This window comes from Dendropsophus ebraccatus, chromosome 3, assembly GCF_027789765.1.
Source record: "Dendropsophus ebraccatus isolate aDenEbr1 chromosome 3, aDenEbr1.pat, whole genome shotgun sequence".
Classification (NCBI taxonomy): domain Eukaryota; kingdom Metazoa; phylum Chordata; class Amphibia; order Anura; family Hylidae; genus Dendropsophus; species Dendropsophus ebraccatus.
The window spans coordinates 17710521-17729567 of NC_091456.1; the positions used below are offsets into that span (position 1 = coordinate 17710521).

A 19047-nucleotide genomic window follows, 5' to 3' on the forward strand; every position below is an offset into this window, starting at 1 on the left:
CCCCCCCCCCCCAGAAATACCTGCGACTTTGAACACATTAAAATTGACGTATATAAAAAGTAGACCATTAGCACTTGGCAGGAAAAGAAACCAGTTCCAGTTCACTATGGTAAATAAATGTGACCCTCTATCTGCTAAAATAGAAGCATGCAAGATATAAAAAAATAGATATAATAGATATAAAAGAAGCAAGTAAGATATAGCACACTGCATATGACACGTGTGGATGTGCTTGTCCAGACAGTCACAGCAGGGAGTACATAACATCCATGTATATTCTAGGAGCCAATAGAAAAAAGTATCTAGCTATTGGACCACTTGCACAAACAAACGGCACTCCTCACCAGATCATATACTAAAAACAATCAATAAAGAACAATTGCTATCAAAAACGTAGAAAAGTAAATGAACAATGAGTCCCATTACCTGGCGTATGTTTCACTGCTAATAGCTTCTTCCTGACTTAGCTTATGGACATGTTATAAACTACAAGGATATCAACAAATAGACATAGTGGGGGAGATTTATCAAACATGGTGTAAAGTAGAATTGGCTTAGCAGGAATTTCTGTGACTTAAGCAGTTCCATCCACCCAAATGAGACCATTTCTGCAGAATGCACATGAATTCTCACAAACCTAATTTATGATTTTAACTGCATGTACAGTGCCACCCAGTAGAGGTAGGTTCTCTAAGTTAGAAATTGACTCAATGAATATCTACCTATAGGTGGCACTAGAGACAAGTAATTTGCATAAGTATTCCCATGGGCCATTGCCTTTAAGACCCCATACACAGCCAGATCTCTTCATTAAATTGGTTATCCAGCGTCGGAAACTTTTTATATGTTGTTGCAAGCATGTAAAAAATACTATAGAGCCTATACTTACTCTTCACGCTCCCCCTGTGTCCTCCTGCATTATCTCCAGTGTCCCCCACTGACCGCAGCCGACCCCAGTTGAGAGACAAACTCATCTCAGCAGTAACGGCCCACTCAACCAATCACTTTTTCTGTCCTGTCTCAGTCAGTCATTGGCTGAAGTTGAGGCAGCTGTGGTCAGCGGGGGACACTGGAGACACGGGGATCATGGAGAGTTAAGCATACAACTTATTATCTGTATACTTGCAACAACATATGAAAAATTTTTGAACAAAAATTCAGCATTCACCGCATCAACCAAAAATGATATGCTATGAGATAATTCACATGCAAACCTGTTCTGGTCGTTTTCCACTGGTATCCTGGGAGGTGCACTCTACACCTAGGAGCTTGCTAGGTCAGCATCAGCAATCCAAACAAAGTCCATGTGAGGCACTCCGTCCCATTAAAATCATATACCTTTATTTACTGCACACAAGTATAAAAATCCACATAAATTGTGTATAAAGCAATGCGGTTTCGACGCAACAAGTCTTTATCACAGCATAAAAATATGAAAATTTTTCCCATGCCGAATAACCCTTTTAAAGTGACACTATCCCCCCTTTTTGCATTCTGACTTCTCTACACAGGTGTAAAAGGTCAATTCAGCAGTTTTCATACCTTATTTTATATCATACGTCATGGTGCTTGTTCAAGTAAAAAGTGATCTTTTGTCAACTGCAGATTGCACTAAGTGGGTGGGGCTTCACGGCAACAGCGCTACTTAGTCCTGCCCACAGTGCCACTGTTGGCCCCACCCCTCCATGATGTTATAGGCACATCAGCCCTGCCCCCTCGCCAACCATTGGAACAGGCTGGCCTAAAGGTCTAGGCCCCACCCCCTTTAGGTCTGCCCATACCAATGGTTGTTGAGGGGACGGGGCCTATGTGCCGATGACGTTATGGAGGACGCCCACTTAGCACAATCTGCAGTTGATAAAAGATCACTTTTCACTTGAACAAGCACCATGACGTATGGTATAAAATAAGGTATGAAAACGTCAAAATTTACCCATTACACCTGTGTAGAGAAGTTAGAATGCAAAAAGGAGGGGGGGGGGCAGTGTCCCTTTAAGTACCAGTCAAATAGAGGTTAGCTTCCTCCAATAGGTGGCACTAGAGTGTTTTCCTTCTCCTAATAGAGTTAATTTGCATACCCTTTTCCCGTTGAGCTAGTTATAATTAGATACATAGTTAATGGGCTGAAGAGAATCGTGCATCTTTTGAGTTCAAGACCTGAATCTATTTAGTTCAATCTTTTTTACATTTACAATTCACAGTTGACCCAGGAAGGCAAAAACAACCTTGAATGGCATGGACTGATTTACCATAAAGGGGGAAATTCCTTCTCAGCCCAGTGCTGTCAGTCATACAGATCCCTGAATTACCATATTAAATTGTTAGTACTAATAGACATAGGAATATGTCTGTCCACTTTTTAATGAGTTCATGCCAATATTCAGTACCGGCGTCTGGAAATTGCTGAACTTTTAACAAGACGTGTACATGGTTATAATAATAAATCCTATCCCGTAAATAAAGTTTGGATTATTAACCTTTCCCCATTTCTTGCATGCACCTTATCAATATTCAAAAAAATTTATAATTTCATAGCACCAACACATTCCGCAGGGGCCCAAAGGTCTCCCTATACTTTAGTTGGACATACCTGCTGGTTGCGGCAGGTTTGGTTGTCAGTATAAGGTGTATGGGGCTCTCTTGACAGTCTGGCAGACGATGATGATTGAGAAAGTCGCCAGGCATGAATGGAAAATCACTGCCCTGCCCCTTTGTTCTTGAAGAGAGCAGTCTGACTGCCATTTTAACCCCATCCCCCAATCCCCCAAGTGTATATTGGGGATTTGTATAACTCTTGGGGGACAATACAATACTGTAATAAATAGTTTCACCGGACTTCTCCTTTAACAGTGGGACATGAGAATATGGTGGCTATCTACTGTATAGAGTGGGGCTACAATGTAGGGGCATAAGACCTACACTGAAAATAAGCCCTAGTCCTTTTTTTCAGTGAAAAAACAAAAGACCCTTCTGAAAAACACTGTCACTTTAGGACCTGAGAACGGTTCTGATGCAAGTGCTGGTATATTCTAGCATGGCTTTCACCCTCTTGGTGCCATCACTCCCCATCACCAGCCTCCGGATGCTATGTGACGTTTGTTTTTGTACTTTTAGAGGAACAGTTTTAGCAATGTGCTGTTGTCCTCTGCTCAACCTCCATAGACCGAATCTGCTAAGCATTGGGCCATCACTGTAATGGCAGATGCGGGAGCACATCTGTGGTTTTTCAGACTGATTGAACATTTGTGCAGTAAACCTTTCTGCCGTTACACTTCCAGGTTATATGTTGGCTTCCTATATGGGTCAGTAAGCTTCACCGTCTTATCTGGAGCTGATAAAACCTTTGTATGTAGGGCTCGGGAGCTTTAGTTACTTGTCCGGTCTATTCACATCTGGAGGAGGGGCGTCCATCAACAGTGATACGAGATGTCCAAAAATCAGTGGTGAAATGACTACATCCCATCATGTGTAAGCCGGTTTCCTTTTGCTTAGTTTCGCGTGCCTCGGAGCGCGTCTCTGCCGCCTTGTCATCCCTCCGCAATCGTAAACATTCCTGGCTGCCGATTCTAAAATCTACTGTCAGCAAATTTATGCAACCCTTTAAAAATGTCAGCTGTACTTTGTTTACTCTTTTAATCTTCCAGTCAGCTGTCTAGTAAAGTCTTTATTATGTCGCCGTCCTGGCATGATCGGATATACAGAAATCCTGTTAATGAGGAGAGTGTAATTGGATGTGAAGCCGACTAGTTAAAATGTCCTGGACTTTATCTGTGTTTGTCTTGTGCTGAATAATTTATTTCACTGATATATGAACCCAGTCGCCTTGTTTAGACAACAGTCAGATTTCATGATACAGTTTTAGAAAGTATTGAAAAACAGGCAGATTTAGTATCCCTCTGACAGTCTAATTTTTTTTTTTTTAAAGGGGTACTCCAGCGAAAATCTTTTTCTTTCAAATCAACTAATTTCAGAAAGTTTATATAGATTTGTAATTTACTTCTATTTGAAAATCTCAAGTCTTCCCATACTTATCAGCTGCTGTATGTCCTGCTAAAAATGTTGTGTTTTTTTTCAGTCTGACACAGTGCTCTCTGCTACCACCTCTATCCGAGACAGGAACTGTCTGTAGAAGGAGAGGTTTTCCATGGAGATTTGCTCCTGCTCTGGACAGTTCCTGTCTCGGACAGAGGTGTCAGCAGAAAGCACTGTGTCAGACTGAAAAAAAAACAACAAAATTTCTTGCAGGACATACAGCAGTTGATAAGCGTAGGATATTTAAATAGAAGTAAATTACAACTCTATATATCTTTCTGAAACCAGTTGATAAATGAAAAAAAGTCGCTGAATAATCCCGTTTAAAGGGGTAGTGTGGTCTAAAAAAAAATTTCACTAAATAACACACAAAGTTATACAACATTGTAATGTGTGTTATTTAAGTCAATGGCCCCCTTCCCTGTGAGCACTGTTATGCTCAGCCAATCGCGGCTGAGCAGCTGATGACGTGCCAGAGGAAGGCCGGCGAAGTATACTGCGTCACACTTCTGGGTCCGCGACCGGGGGGAGGGGGGGGGGGGGGGACATGGGAAAGGGGGCCATTCACTTAAGTAACACACACTACAATGTTGTATAACTTTTTGTAATTTGTGTTCAGTGAAAAAAAAAAAAGTTTTAGACCGCACTTACCGCTTTATTTTTTTTTTTATTTTGTGTACAGCTTAATATACTTTTGGTGAAACCAGTCACACGTGGGACATCAAACTTGACTGTCTTAGTTAAAACAAAGTCTGAGGTGGTATGAAATACCAAGCCCCAAAACTAGCATTGAAATTCAGTGTGTTCACCTACTTATCGGCTTAACTTCTTCTCCCAGTATACATTATGGGCCATAGTCAATGTCCAAGTCAAGCCTCCTAAGTGCTATAACTTATGTTTTTCTATTAATATCACCATATGAGGACTTTTGTTGTTGTTGTGTTTTTTTTTGTTTTTTTGTTTTTTTTTTGCAGGTTTGACTTTTTGATAAAATGTTATTATTCAAGTAGTTACAGACATGGTGATACCTAATATGTCTTCTTGCACGCAATACATATATTGTCTATAGGGATTTATCTGCGCATTGCTCAGTATGTAACCATGCACTAACATGATACCCCAGTAGTTAGGCCCAAAGACCAGACTTCTCGCTGGCCCCCATCGGTGGCAGAGACAGATTTGGTTGACGTCCATCCATGTAGAGCATTGTGGAACATTGTAGCACTACCTAAATGAACGCAATAAAGGAAACCTGTAACCGTAGCTATCATCGCTATTTGTCTGCACCTGCACTAGGTAAATTGCAGTTTAGCCGTCTCATGGGTGGTAATAAAAACAAAAATCACTTCATTCATAATGCATTGCCTAGAAGATCACCACATTTGTTAAAATATCTCAGTGAAGCTTGGTTACAAAAACATGGCTGTACATTACGCAGTATAAATGATCTGTGCTGAGGATAAAGGACAGATATTTGGTAGTCTGGCGCACCTGACTCCGTTTAGCTTGCTGGCGAGCAGGAGACATTTTTCACAGGATAACCTCCTTTTTTCCAGTGCAGTAGCTTTTGAACATATGCATTTGTTCTGTTCTCAGATGTTGGGTTATACTGCTGAGTCCTTTGTCTGAAACTGGTCAAGAGGAAGCTCATTTTACGCTATGGCTAGTCAAAAGTTAAGGCTGTGCAATAAACTATTTTGAAAAGTTTAAAGGTTGTTACCTTTCTGGTAAAGAATAAAAAAATTACAATGTAATCGTTCATCGTGCTTCTCCAGGGTTGTTCATTCTGTTACCAAATTTCCAACGTCTGGGGTTATTCACATGTCCATAGAATTCAGTTCATACAGGCATGCGGCTGTGTCAGTACACTAGTGCAAACTTTTAAACTGTTTAGGAGCTCCTGACATTATAATCATGATGCTGGGACCTCCCAGGTCCAGTCCACAGAACACCGCCTGTGTATGGATGGAATTCTACAGATGTGTGAATGACCCCTCTAAGATATTCAATTATTGCAGAGTTATTTTTTATTAAAGGAGAAGTCCACAAAAATTTTTTATTGAAGTATTGCCCCCCAAAAAGTATACAAATTACCAATATACACTTATTAAAAGTGCTATTTTCCCTGCACTAACTACTGCATCAAGGCTGCACTTCCTGGATAACATGGTGATGTCACTTCCTGGATAACATGGTGATGTCACTTCCTGGATAACATGGTGATGTCACGACCCGACTCCCAGAGCTGTGCAGGCTGTGGCTGCCGGAGAGGATGATGGCAAAGGGATGCTCAGTGTCCCTCCAGTGCCCTGTGTCCCTCAGTGTACCCCTTCTATCATCCTCTCCAGCAGCCATAGCCTGCACAGCTTTGGGAGGCGGGTCGTGATATCACCATGTTATCCAGGAAGTGACATCACCATTAGAGATGAGCGAATCAGCCGGATTTCTGGTTCGTATGAATCGGAAATCTTGGCGGCTGACTCCCGCTGTCTGTTCCCTCCGTGCAGCGGGTGGATACATCGTAAGGAACGCCTGGAAAACTGGGATACAGCCAAACCGGAAATCCGGCTGATTCGCTCATCTCTAATCACCATGTTATCCAGGAAGTGACATCACCATGTTATCCAGGAAGTGACATCACCATGTTATCCAGGAAGTGACATCGCCATGTTATCCAGGAAGTGACATCGCCATGTTATCCAGGAAGTGAAGCCTTGATGCAGTAGTAAGTGCAGGGATAAAAGCACTTTATAAGCATTTCCTTTAATAAGTGTATATTGGTGATTTGTATAACTTTTAGGGGGCAATACAATACTATAATAAACTTTTTCGCCGTACTTTTTCTTTTACCTATCTTTGTGTTTGTCATGCTGCAGTCCTTTTACATTTTGGCTGGTAGGCTGCACACTATACAGAATTTATCATGTGATCCAAAGGATCTAAAATATTTGAAATTGGGCTAACTACCATTTATTTAACAGGTTTTGTAAGCCTCATTAAACTATTATAAGGTCATTCAGGCTAAAGAGAATTTTTAAAGCAGTTAAATAAAATTTAAAAAAATTGATAGTTGAATTGGCATTTGTTCAGTTTTACATTTCCGTCATTGCATATGTATCTTTTTCTGGTTGGTTTTAGAACATTGGCGTTCAACTCCTTCAGCTGGAAGATTTTGATCTATTGCATGAAAAAGGGGAGTTAAAGCACATTAGATACACTGCATAGTTTAACTTTTATATGTTTTTTTTTTTTTTTGGTGTTTTTAAACCAGCCTTCTACAACATCAGACGCCAACTATGTATCCCCAAATGACGATGTGATGTCTAATAATACAGCTACAAATGATGGAAGCAGCATTGGTGCCACTGATGCCAAAACGGACGATGCTGGCAGTAAGCCTGCCAATGATGGGAAGCTCATGAAAGGTATGCTTACAGGCTGCGTCATATAGACAGCAGCTGCTGGGGTTCTCCCTTTTTATATGTGAATAGATAAAGCTTTGTAATCTGTTAGAGAAAAGGGACTTAATACTAATATTTCAGTAAGATACAGCTTTGTCTGAAAACCAATAACATGATTAATAATAAGAATTAATAATAGTAGTAAAAATTATTTATTTTATTATATATTTTATTTGGGCGGTGGAGGGGAAACAAAGTATTTCTAGTTATTTCTAAGTTGCCAAATTTAAAGGAGAAGTCAAGCGAAAATTTTTATTAAAGTATTGTATTTCCTCCCTAAAGTTATACAAATCCCCAATATACACTTATCATGGGAAATACTTATGAAGTGCTTTGTTTCCCTGCACTTACTGCTGCATCAAAGCTTCACTTCCTGGGTAAAATGGTGATGTCACGACCCGACTCCCAGACCTGTGCGAGCTGAGGATGATGGCAGAGGGATGCTCAGTGTCCCTTCAGTGCCCTGTGTCCCTCATTGTCCCCCTGCCATCATCCTCTCCAGCAGTCACAGCCCGCACAGACCCCCATCAATTGCTAAGACAAAATGACAGAAGGGCTCAGCTGAACGTTGTGCCTTTTTTTTTTTTTTTTTGCTGCGTTTAGGTAGCCATATCTGTTATCTTAATTAGTATTTTTTTTTTTTCATTGTATATTTAGTTTCCTTTGCTCCTATAAGCTTCGCGATAAAGGTTAAAGAAACGGACCTTTTGCCTCTTGAGAAAAACCGAGTAAAATTGTATGATGACAGCGAGGAGGAGGAGGATGGGGAAAGCAAAGATGGCCAGCAAAGCAAGACCAGTAGCTGCTCTAATAATAGCCAATTAGTTAATGCTGGGAACACTACCGTGGAGGAGAAGAGGCCGCAGTTAACTCCAGAGGAACTGGAAGCTAAACAAGGTATCTATAGATTTTCATCTCTGTAGAGAAGATGTTTGTGGTGTTTTGTATGTTTTCTTACCCCATGTTTCCTCATACAAACTTTTCTTGCACATTTCTAGAGGGAATAAATACTGTAGGTTACCCCTTCAGCTCAGTTGTCTGTTCTGTTTTTGGGTCCTGGATAAGGAAGCGTTTTCCAGTAATAAGCTTACAGATTTTTATGCATTCACTTGGACTATTGATTTACTCTCATTTGTAATCACAGTTACTTTGAAGGTGTTATCCACTTACATTAGTTTGATAAATTTTCCCTGAATAAATGTACTTACTATATATACTAAGCCTGGCTTCACACTGCCTTAAAGGAGAAGTCCCGTTAAAACAATTTTTTAATATGTTATTACTTACGGAAAGTTAGACAAATTTCTAATGTACATTAATTATGGGAAATGCACATATAGGGCTATTTCCCTTAATTTAGTAGATCAGGGAGACTTCAGATTCTCTAAAAAAAAAAATGTCACAAACGGGGGGTGTAATTACAATGGATCGCCAGCAGGGGCACACTATATATAGGTCAATGAGTACCATTGACTTCTATATATAGTGCGCCCCTGCTGAACACTCCATTATAATTACAATGGATGTGTATGTAAATGTAATACAGTATACAGTGTTTTTGATTGAATACATTTATGGAATACTTTGGGGAGCAAGTATGGGGAGCCGCTCATCACTGTGCTGCAGCTATCATCCCCCTCCGCTCCCCCCTCTTCCTCCGGCCAAACTTTACACTGACTATGTGATGGCTGACTCCCCGGCCGGCCACCACTGTCCTATAACACATGACGGCTCCTGGTGCTTCCTGGTGTCCCCGGCCGGCATGTGTTATCGGAGAGCGGTGGCCGGCGGGGGAGTCAGCCATCACATAGTCAGTGTAGAGTTTGGCCGGAGGAGGAGGGGGGAGCGGAGGGGGATGATAGCTGCTGCACAGTGATGAGCGACTCCCCCTGCGCCCATCAGCAGCAGCGGCGGCGGCAATATAACCCAGCTACTACTCTCCCATCACCATGAGAGTAGTAGTTGAGTCTAGTCCAGAGCGGCGCGCATTCGGTAATGGTGGCGGTTCGGCGGGCAGCGGTTCGGCGGGTTACTGTACTGATTGTACTGATTGATTACATTTATGGAATACTTTGGGAAGCAAGGACACTTGCTCCCCAAAGTATTACATAAATGTATTCAATCAAAAACACTGTATACTGTATTACATTTACATACACATCCATTGTAATTACAATGGAGTGTCCAGCAGGGACACACTATATATAGAAGTCAATAGTACTCATTGACTTCTATATATATATATATATATATATATATATATATATATATATATATATATATATATAGTGCGCCCCTGCTGGACACTCCATTGTATTTACACCCCCTGTTCGTGACATCATCTCTTTTTAGAGAATCTGAAGTCTCCCTGATCTACTAAATTAAGGGAAATGGCCCTATATGTGCATTTCCCATAATTAATGTACATTAGAAATTTGTCTAACTTTCCGTAAGTAATAACATATTAAAAAATAGTTTAGGCCGGAGTTGTCCTTTAAAGTCTACCTGTCATTTATTTTTATTTTTTTGCAGAAATCAATAGTACAGGCGATTTTAAGAAACTTTGTAATTAGGTTTATTAGCCGAAAAATGCATTTTTATCATGAAAAAGCAGTTTTATTTCTCGCCCCTGTCTTCATTGTTCTCTATGAAAAGGGGAGGGGTGGAGGGAGATGAGACACCAAAACAGGACAACAAAGAGTTAATTTACAGCTACATCACTGGGCTATCTCCTCTGAAGTCAGCACTGACCTTTCTGACCTCTGAATAGAGGCTTTCACACAGTTCAGCCGTGTAATCCTTTGTTCTCTGCTGCCGCCTCATTTCCCTCTTCCCCCCCCCCTCCCCTCTCCATAGAACAGACAGGGGCATGTCTGATGCAACAAGACCTGATAATTTCCTGATAATTAGTGAAGAAGAGAGGGGGGGGGCAGGGGGAAGTCTTTTTGAATGCAGATAATGGCATATTTGCCCAATGTTTTCTGGTGTTTTTAAAGCTCTGTGGCAATTTTTCCAAAATGCAGCATGCTGAGGGTGTGCGTTTTTTTCAGCAAACATTGCTGTTTTTTCAACCATAGACTTCAATGGGATTGTTCTGGTTGTCTCAAAAATGCTGTTGCTGTGCAGATAGTGTTTTTTTTTTTTTTTTTTTTTTGTTCTTTCTGGCATTTTTGTCATCTTTTGTGGTCCAGTAATTAGGTCCTGTGGTAGCAGAGGAAAAAAAAAAAAAAGTTCAGCACATAAAAACGCCTAAATCACAAACAAGATCATTTTCACATAACTCGGTCAGAACTGCTGCCGCAAAAAATGCAAACGCTTGAATAAAACGTCTAGTGCTGCATTGGCGTTTTCTGGATCCTCTAATTTTTATCCGCAAAAAATTGTCCATGTTACATCTGTAGTGTCCTCCGTATTGTAATGTTTTTTTGTGGAACCACCAAAAAGGTGTAGTGAAGGGGAATGGCAAAAATTATATCATTAGCTGTCCCAATGCCCTGAAAAAAGGTCACATGGTCATCTGGGGGCCATTTTACAGTCATTTCTATCCAGTTAGCAGGAGGAGCTTGATGATGTCACAAAAAACGGACCCCTCATACGGATTGTTTTGCGGATTGCAATGTACTCTCTCTAAAAAAAAAAAATTGCACCCTCTGTAGACTTCTGTTGGGGTGTCCTTTCCACAATTACGGACCTATTACTAGAAGTCCTATTTTTTTTTCATTGCGGATCTGCAAATTACTGGATGGATGAATAACACAATTGAAAATAATAGGTTGTAATGAACTTTGTATTTCCTAGTCCCTACAAACGGATGAAAAATACTGATGTGTGAATAAGGCTTAAATACTCAATTTTCTTATAGAGCGTAAACATACAATTGTATCCTGGCAGCGAAGAGACTGATATGTCATAGAGGTGTGGCCAGGGCACTTCAGCTCCATGGTCACGCTTCTGACTCTCCAGAGGAGCAATAAAAAACCTTTTCTTAACTGATTGTAGTCTTGCTGACAGTTTAACACATTGGGGTTGTCTTGTTCTTTTAATCAGCCATAGCACAAACAGCATGAAACTCATTATAAAGTATAGTGGAGAGCTGTAGGCTGAGCCACCGATAAAACAATGTGTTTTGTTACAGGCTTTCTTTATAGGCTCGATTTACACCCATCATTTTAGTGCATATTTTTATATTGTTTTTCATTTTTATTTCAGATATTCTCTGCCAGACATTGTTTTAATGTCTATGGTAAAAAGTTAAGCCTGTTTTTTTGGGTCTTTTTTTTAATATAATATATCTGCTCTATAGAACTTTACAAATGCTGGGGGGGGGAATGCTTGTTCAAAATATTCTAAACTAAAAAGGCATCAAAATGGTTGAAATGCAGGGCTTATTTTACGAGCTTTTCAAAATGCAGAAAATGCCCTAACAGCTTAAAATACCATGCAGTTAAGCTGAAGTTACTGATCATAGCTGTATCACAATGGAGCAGAGCCAAAAAGAAGGCAACAGCAGGAAATCATCAGCCCTGAGCTGCTGGGGGAAAGATCTTTTTTACACATCAACCGAAATACATCGAGTCGCATAAACCCACTTGCTTTGCCATTTACCATTAAAATTGCAGAAGTCCCCACCTGTTCAGGTATTTTTTAAAGCGACTCTGCACCCACAATTTGACCTCCCCCCCCAAACCGCTTGTACCTTCGGATAGCTGCTTTTAATCCAAGATCTGTCCTGGGGTCCGTTCGGAAGGTGATGCAGTTATTGTCCCGGGACTTAGATTGTGTATGCATTAGGCTGGCACACCCTCTCTGTCCCTCCTCCCCGCCCTCCTCATCATTAGGAATGCTCCAGGCAGATTGTCTCCTATTCCCCACCTGTGTGGGGGGCACATGGGCTGGATTGTTAAGGCACCTGTGCAATGTTCAGACAGGAGAAAATGTTCCAGTGACATTCCTAATGATGAAGAGGGTGGGAAGGAGGGACGGAGAGGTGGGGCAAAGTTAGGGCACAGATACTCCAAGCCACGCCCATTGGCCATGGGGCTACAACTTTAAAAGTTGTCTCTTAGGACAATAACCGCATCACCTGCCGAACGGACCCCAGGACAGATATTGGATTAAAATCGGCTATCCGAAGGTACAAGTGGTTTGGGGGGTCAGATTGTGGGGACAGAGTCGGTTTAAGGGTTCTGTTCTTTATCCATTTTTGCCAACCTACCTATTTTTTCCCTTCGAAAAATTTTAGAGGCTATAGCTAATTTAACAGCTTGGAGTTTATAACCATCTACTTAAAGGAGGATTTGTTGTTTTGATTTTTATTTTTTTCCCAAATCAACTGATACCAGAAATTTATATAGATCTTTTACTTAAAAATATCCAGTCTTTCAGTACTTACCAGCTGCTGTATGTCCTGCAGGAAGTGGTGTACTCTTTCCGGTCTGACACAGTGCTCTCTGCTGCCACCTTTGTCCATGTCAGGAACTGTCATGAGAAGTAGCAAATACCAATAGAAAGCCTCTACTGCTCTGGACAGTTCCTGACATGGACAGAGGTGACAGCAGAGAGCACTGTGTCTGACTGGAAAGAATACATTACTTCCTGCTGGACATACAGCAGCTGATAAGTACCGGAAGAATGGAGATTTTTAAATAGAATAAATTACAAATCTCTGGCACTTGCTGGGACCAGTTGATCTGAAAGAAAAAAAAATGGTGAACTACCTCTTTAACCCCTTAGCGACCCATGACGTATCTGATACGTCATGGTGCCGCTCGGGGTGATCAGAGCGGGGTCCCGGCTGACACGTGCAGCCGGGCAGTGCCTCTATTAGCCGGCGTGGGTCCCGTTGCCGCGCCGGCTAATTAAGCCTCTAAGTGCAGCTGTCAAACCTGACAGCTGCACTTAGAGGCACTGCGCCGCACGTCCCTGGTGTCTAGTGGGTCGGATCTCCCCCCCACGATGTGATCGCGGGGGGGAGATCCGTTCTTCTGCCCGTGCCGGGCCTCAGCGTCAGAATGACGCTGATCCCGGCTCGGCAATAGATTGCTATGGCCTGCAGCAGGCCATAGTAATCTATGACCGATCTAATCGATCTTTGCTGTGTATATACACAGCATTGATCTCTATGAGAGATCAGTGCTGTCTATATACAAGTCCCCCAGGGGGGCTTCTAGTTACAGTAAAAAAAAAAAGTAAAAAAGTGTTTTTATTAATAAAAAATCCCCTCCCCTAATAAAAGTCCAAATCACCCCCCTTTTCCCATTTTATAAATATAAATTAATAAATAAATAAACATATTTAGTATCGCCGCGCGCGTAATCGCCCGAACTATTAATTAATCACATTCCTGATCTCGCACGGTAAACGGCGTCAGCGTAAAAAAATTCCAAAGTGCAAAATTGCGCATTTTTGGTCGCATCAAATCCAGAAAAAATGTAATAAAAAACGATCAAAAAGTCGCATATGCGCAATCAAGGTACCGATAGAACGCATCATGGCGCAAAAAATGACACCTCACACAGCCCCATAGACCAAAGGATAAAAGCGCTATAAGCCTGGGAATGGAGCGATTTTAAGGAACGTATATTTGTTAACAATGGTTTGAATTTTTTACAGGCCATCAGATACAATATAAGTTATACATGTTATACATCATAGTAATCGTAACGACTTGAGGAACATGCATAACAAGTCAGTTTTACCATAGGACGGACGGCGTAAATGCAAAACTCCCCGAAATCAAAACAAATTCGTTTTTTTTTTCAATTTGACAGCGCAAATGATTTTTTTTCCAGTTTCGCAGCATATGTTATGGAAAAATAATGCCCGTCATTGCAAAGTACAATTGATTTCGCAAAAAATAAGCGCTCATATACGTCTCTAGGTGAAAAAATGCAAGCGCTATGGACTTTTAAACTTAAAATGGAATAAGCAAAAGCGCAAAAACGAAAATAGGCTTTGACCTTAAGGGGTTAAGCAAACATTTTTTTTGCATGTATAGTAGTAAAAAAAAGCTATTTGAACCTAAAATTGTTCATTTGGACATCATACATGGGTCCCCCATATGTGTGCGCTGTACAAGTAGCTCCCATTCTTCCTGTAGCCATTTACCACGATGTAACACTACACTGTGAGGGAGATTTATCCAGACTCTTTGGAAAATGAAAGGTGGAATCTGGTTGGTTGCTATGTTGCCATGTTGGATAAATCTCCACCTACATTTCTCCTGCTTGGCTGTCCAGCTCTCCCTGGCAGAATCAGCGGCTCACAGAGATACACCTCGGCTTGATTGTTACTTCCCTGGCCCCCTTAGTTTCCCTTCACACGATACATGTTGGCCGTGATTCTCTAGTACAACACTAATACACAAGGGCAGGATTAGACTAGACATAGGGATTGCTTGATAGAGACGGCACTAAGTAGGGTCATGGCTCCACATGACATACAAGACTCCCTTGTTGGTAAACATCTCTCTCTCTCCTCATATAAAAAAACATGATGAGTTGCAATTTCCGATCATTTCAGAACACATCAAGGGAATCAAATCATGTATTCTAAATTCACTTAGTGTTGTCTGTCCAGGACTATTCCCGCATGCCATCATAAAGAATGACTTACCACTACGTAGAAGGTTTAGAAGATATTCTTTTCCAGTGACAAGCAGTGAGTGTATTCAGTGTATGCAGTGTACAGAAATATATATATATATATATATATATATATATATATATATATATATATATATATATATATATAAAAAAAAAAATTTTTGTCTTGTCTTTACAAGCCCGTTCAGATTGGGCTTCCTGATTGGAGAAACTGCGCCGACTGAATGTCAGGCTTGAATTAGCATGTAGCATGTCAGGACTTGTTGTCCCAGATGTTGGGGAAGGTTGATTTGTATGCAAATGTGACGAGCTCTCAAGTACGCAGCCAGATATTAGTCGTATTAAATTTCTCTCACGTAGCTTAGATGAACATTGTCTGTCTTTAACACGATTAGTGTAATAACCAAATTAACATGGCTCATCTTTCTGCACAAAAAGTAAGATCGAAAATATCATTTAGTGAGTGCAAATAAGCCCATATGTCCAGACTGACTGCACGACATAGTATATATCACCCTACACATTGCAATCCAGCTCCTGGCTTTAAGCATTTTTATTTTTCTGTATAGCAAATCCACAAGTTTTGCAGGCCACTAGCTTTTATATTTAGATCGCCTCTAAGAAACTTTTTAGATCGCCTCTAAGAAACCCCCCCCCCCCCCCCCCAAAAAAAAAAAAAAAACACAGATGCGTTTGTGTGCATCCAGTTCGAAAAGGATAAAACTGATCCTTTTTTTTTCTGTACACAACACGAACTTGACCTCCATTTTTGTCTGTTAAAAAAAACTGATTCGTTTTGATCCTTTTTTTTTTTTTTTTTTTTTTTTTTTTATTATTATTATTATAATTGAAGTTAATGGAAAAACTGCTCAAAACAGATGCACACAAATAAATGCATCCATTTTTTTTTTACTTTTTTTTTTTTTTTTTTTTTTTTTTTTTTTTTTTGCAAAATAGCAGTATTAACCCAGCCTAACTCTGTATAGTGCACACTCATTAGCAGAAGCTGCATTAATGAACATTATAGAGCAATACTGAGCAATGTAAGCTGTGAACGAAACTTTGGGGTGTGATACAACACTTATTGCAGACTACTACACTACAGCAAATTCCTCTCCTCCTCCTCTCTCCTCTCTCTCTCTCCCCTCTCTCGCTCTTTCTCCTTTCTCTCTCTTTCTCACTTTCTCTTCATTCCCTCCCTCCCTGCATAGCCTCACTCCCTCCATACCCTTCCTCCCACCTCCCCTCCCCCTAGTCATTTGTAGGCAGCATTTAACCTGGTCTTTCAATGAGAAAACAAATTCAAGTTTAAAGGAAAAGTCTATCCAAAATAAAAATAAAAAATATGTAAGAGGCAGCAGTGTGTGAGAACATAATAGAGTTAATACCTACCTCTTCCTCGTACCCTGGCACCGCTACATTACCACTCCTGGGCCCCCGCTGGCTGCCTACAACTCCTTGATTCGTCATGACTCAACTCAGGAATAACCGCTCAGCCAGTCAGTGACTGGGACAGGACACCACTGAAGTCACAGGCTGAGGGGGCCCTTCCTGCCTGGTCGTGACGACACCAGAACATGAGAGGAACTGGAGGGTGACGGCGGTCAGACACCTAGTAATACCGTGCCCCGGGGGAAGGGTATTGATTCTTAGGTTTCTGCACCCCTGTATGTATTTTGTGTTTTAGCCGGACTTCTCCTTTGAGATGAATAATTAAGGAGCGAAGGAACCCATTTTTCTAGAATGAGATGCAGTAAAGTTTCTTCTTCTCTCTTCTCCCGAGTTCTCCCTTGTTCTACATGAATAGCCTTTCATCTTGACTTGACTTGTAAGACTACATTTTCCTTGCAACACTACTTTGCCGGCTGCAGCTTTCCCTGGCAAAAAGCCTGCCCAATGGGTATTCCAATGGGGTGGCAGATAGAAAAGAATATGACTGCAGGATCAGGCTACGGAGCTTATTTGTGATTTTTTTTTTTATTTTATCCATGAGAGACATAAATTTGCATTGAGAAATGATATATATATTTTTTTTAATGACCATTGGCAGAGATGGTTTGTTATGATTTGTAAAGATGTATTTTTGTTACTCTTTGTAGCAATAAAAATGAATGTGGTTGCAATGACACACGTAGCCTTTAGTGTATACGCCTTTCATCTCCTGCAGCTGTTTACAGAGAAAATGATGGATACAAACTGCAAATTTATAAAAGATTCTATGTAGCAATTATTACTTGGGATTATTTGTCAGTGGGGAAAATGACTCCTCGCCCTCGTGTACACAGGAAATAACACAAGTTTTGTTTCATTTTCCAAACTGTCGTAAGTGAATCATGTTGTTTTTTTTTTTTTCTTTAAGCAAAGCAAAAGCTTGAGGATAGACTGGCAGCAGCTGCAAGGGAGAAACTGGCACAGGCGGCCAAGGAATCCAAAGAGAAACAACTGCAAGCAGAACGCAAACGCAAGGCTGCTCTCTTCCTGCAGACACTAAAGAACCCACTGGAAATGGAGATGGGAAGGATGGAGGAGAGCACCTTTAATTCCGAGGTTAGTTTCACCTGATTGTTTTACTTGCAGATTTTGCTGCAGCTCTGCATGCCGCCTGCAGCAGATTTCATAATAAGATTTACTTGCAGATTGCATTTTCCATGACTGAAACTGACATACTATTGAGTTCTAGGTTCATTTTCATGTCATAATTGAGTAAATGTGATACTTGTTCACACATGCAGTAACGCAAATCGAATGTATCATTTAATTGCAATAATTGATCACTTTAGTGCAGTAATTAATCCTTTTAATCCCGTCAAGCTGCCCTTGCGTTCTGGCAGTAAAACTTCCAAAAGTGTGCGAGTATACCCTCAAAGAGTAGACAAAGTAAGCGGAGGGTGTGAGTTTTCATATTCTGATTATATATTATAATATACAGTGGCGCCTTGGATTAAGAGCATAATTCATTCCGGGGCCATGCTTGTAATCCAAATCCACTCTTAAAGCAAGATATAATTGAAATGCAGACAATTGGTTCCACACCCCAAAAATGTTGTTTTTTTTATTCTGAATAACATGTAAAACAAATGAAACAAACATTTAGAAACAGCAGAATGTGATATTATAAGTTACTGTACAGTAATGGAGAGGATGGGAAACACAAGGACTGACAGACTGCAGGGAGCATGAAGGTATGAGCAGGGCAGATGTGGGCACATACATGCAGCACTCTGTCCGGGGAGAGAGGGGTTACAGCTATGAAGAGATTACCTCCAAAGTCCTGTCCCCTGATGTAAGCCCCAGCCTGAAGTGGATCTGCAATGATGTGTAAGGTGAGGGAGACTTCCTCAGTCAGAGTACAGTGCTGTAGACCCCGCTATGCAGAACATGCCCCCCCCCTACATTCCCCCTCCCACCCAGTACAGGGAGCTCTTAAACCAAAGCAATGCTCTTAAACCAAGTCACAGTTTTGAAAAACTGTGAGCTATTCTTGGAAAAAGGCTCTCAATCCAAGTTACTCTTAAACCAAGGTACCAGTGTGTATATGTATGTATGTGTATATATATATATATATATATATATGTGTGTGCGTATGTATATTTGTGTGTGTGTATATATATATATATATATATATATATATATATATATATAATATATATTTTTTTTTTTTTTTTTTTATTATATATATATATATATATATATATATATATATATATATATATATATATATATATATATATATAAATAAAAAAAAAATAAAAAAAAATAAAAAAATATATATATATATATATATATATAAATAAAAAAAAAATAAAAAAAAAATATATATATATATATATATATATATATATATATATATTTTTTTTTTTTTTTTTTTTCCCCTCACGTCTTCCAGTACCAAGTGGTGTATTCTTTCCAGTCTGGAGAGCAGGAGAGGTTTTCTATGGGGATTTGCTCCT

At 40.3% G+C, this 19047-nt stretch overlaps 1 protein-coding gene across 2 annotated transcripts in view; it reads left to right on the forward strand.

The window, feature by feature from the left end:
• SFSWAP (splicing factor SWAP) overlaps positions 1–19047 on the forward strand; it is an 83274-nt gene that overhangs the window by 33749 nt on the left and 30478 nt on the right. For both annotated transcript variants that reach the window (XM_069961008.1, XM_069961009.1), the window contains 3 exons: positions 7304–7457; positions 8151–8390; positions 17457–17644. In XM_069961008.1, coding sequence (XP_069817109.1) covers positions 7304–7457; positions 8151–8390; positions 17457–17644 — 582 coding nt within the window. The remainder of the gene's footprint in view (positions 1–7303; positions 7458–8150; positions 8391–17456; positions 17645–19047) is intronic.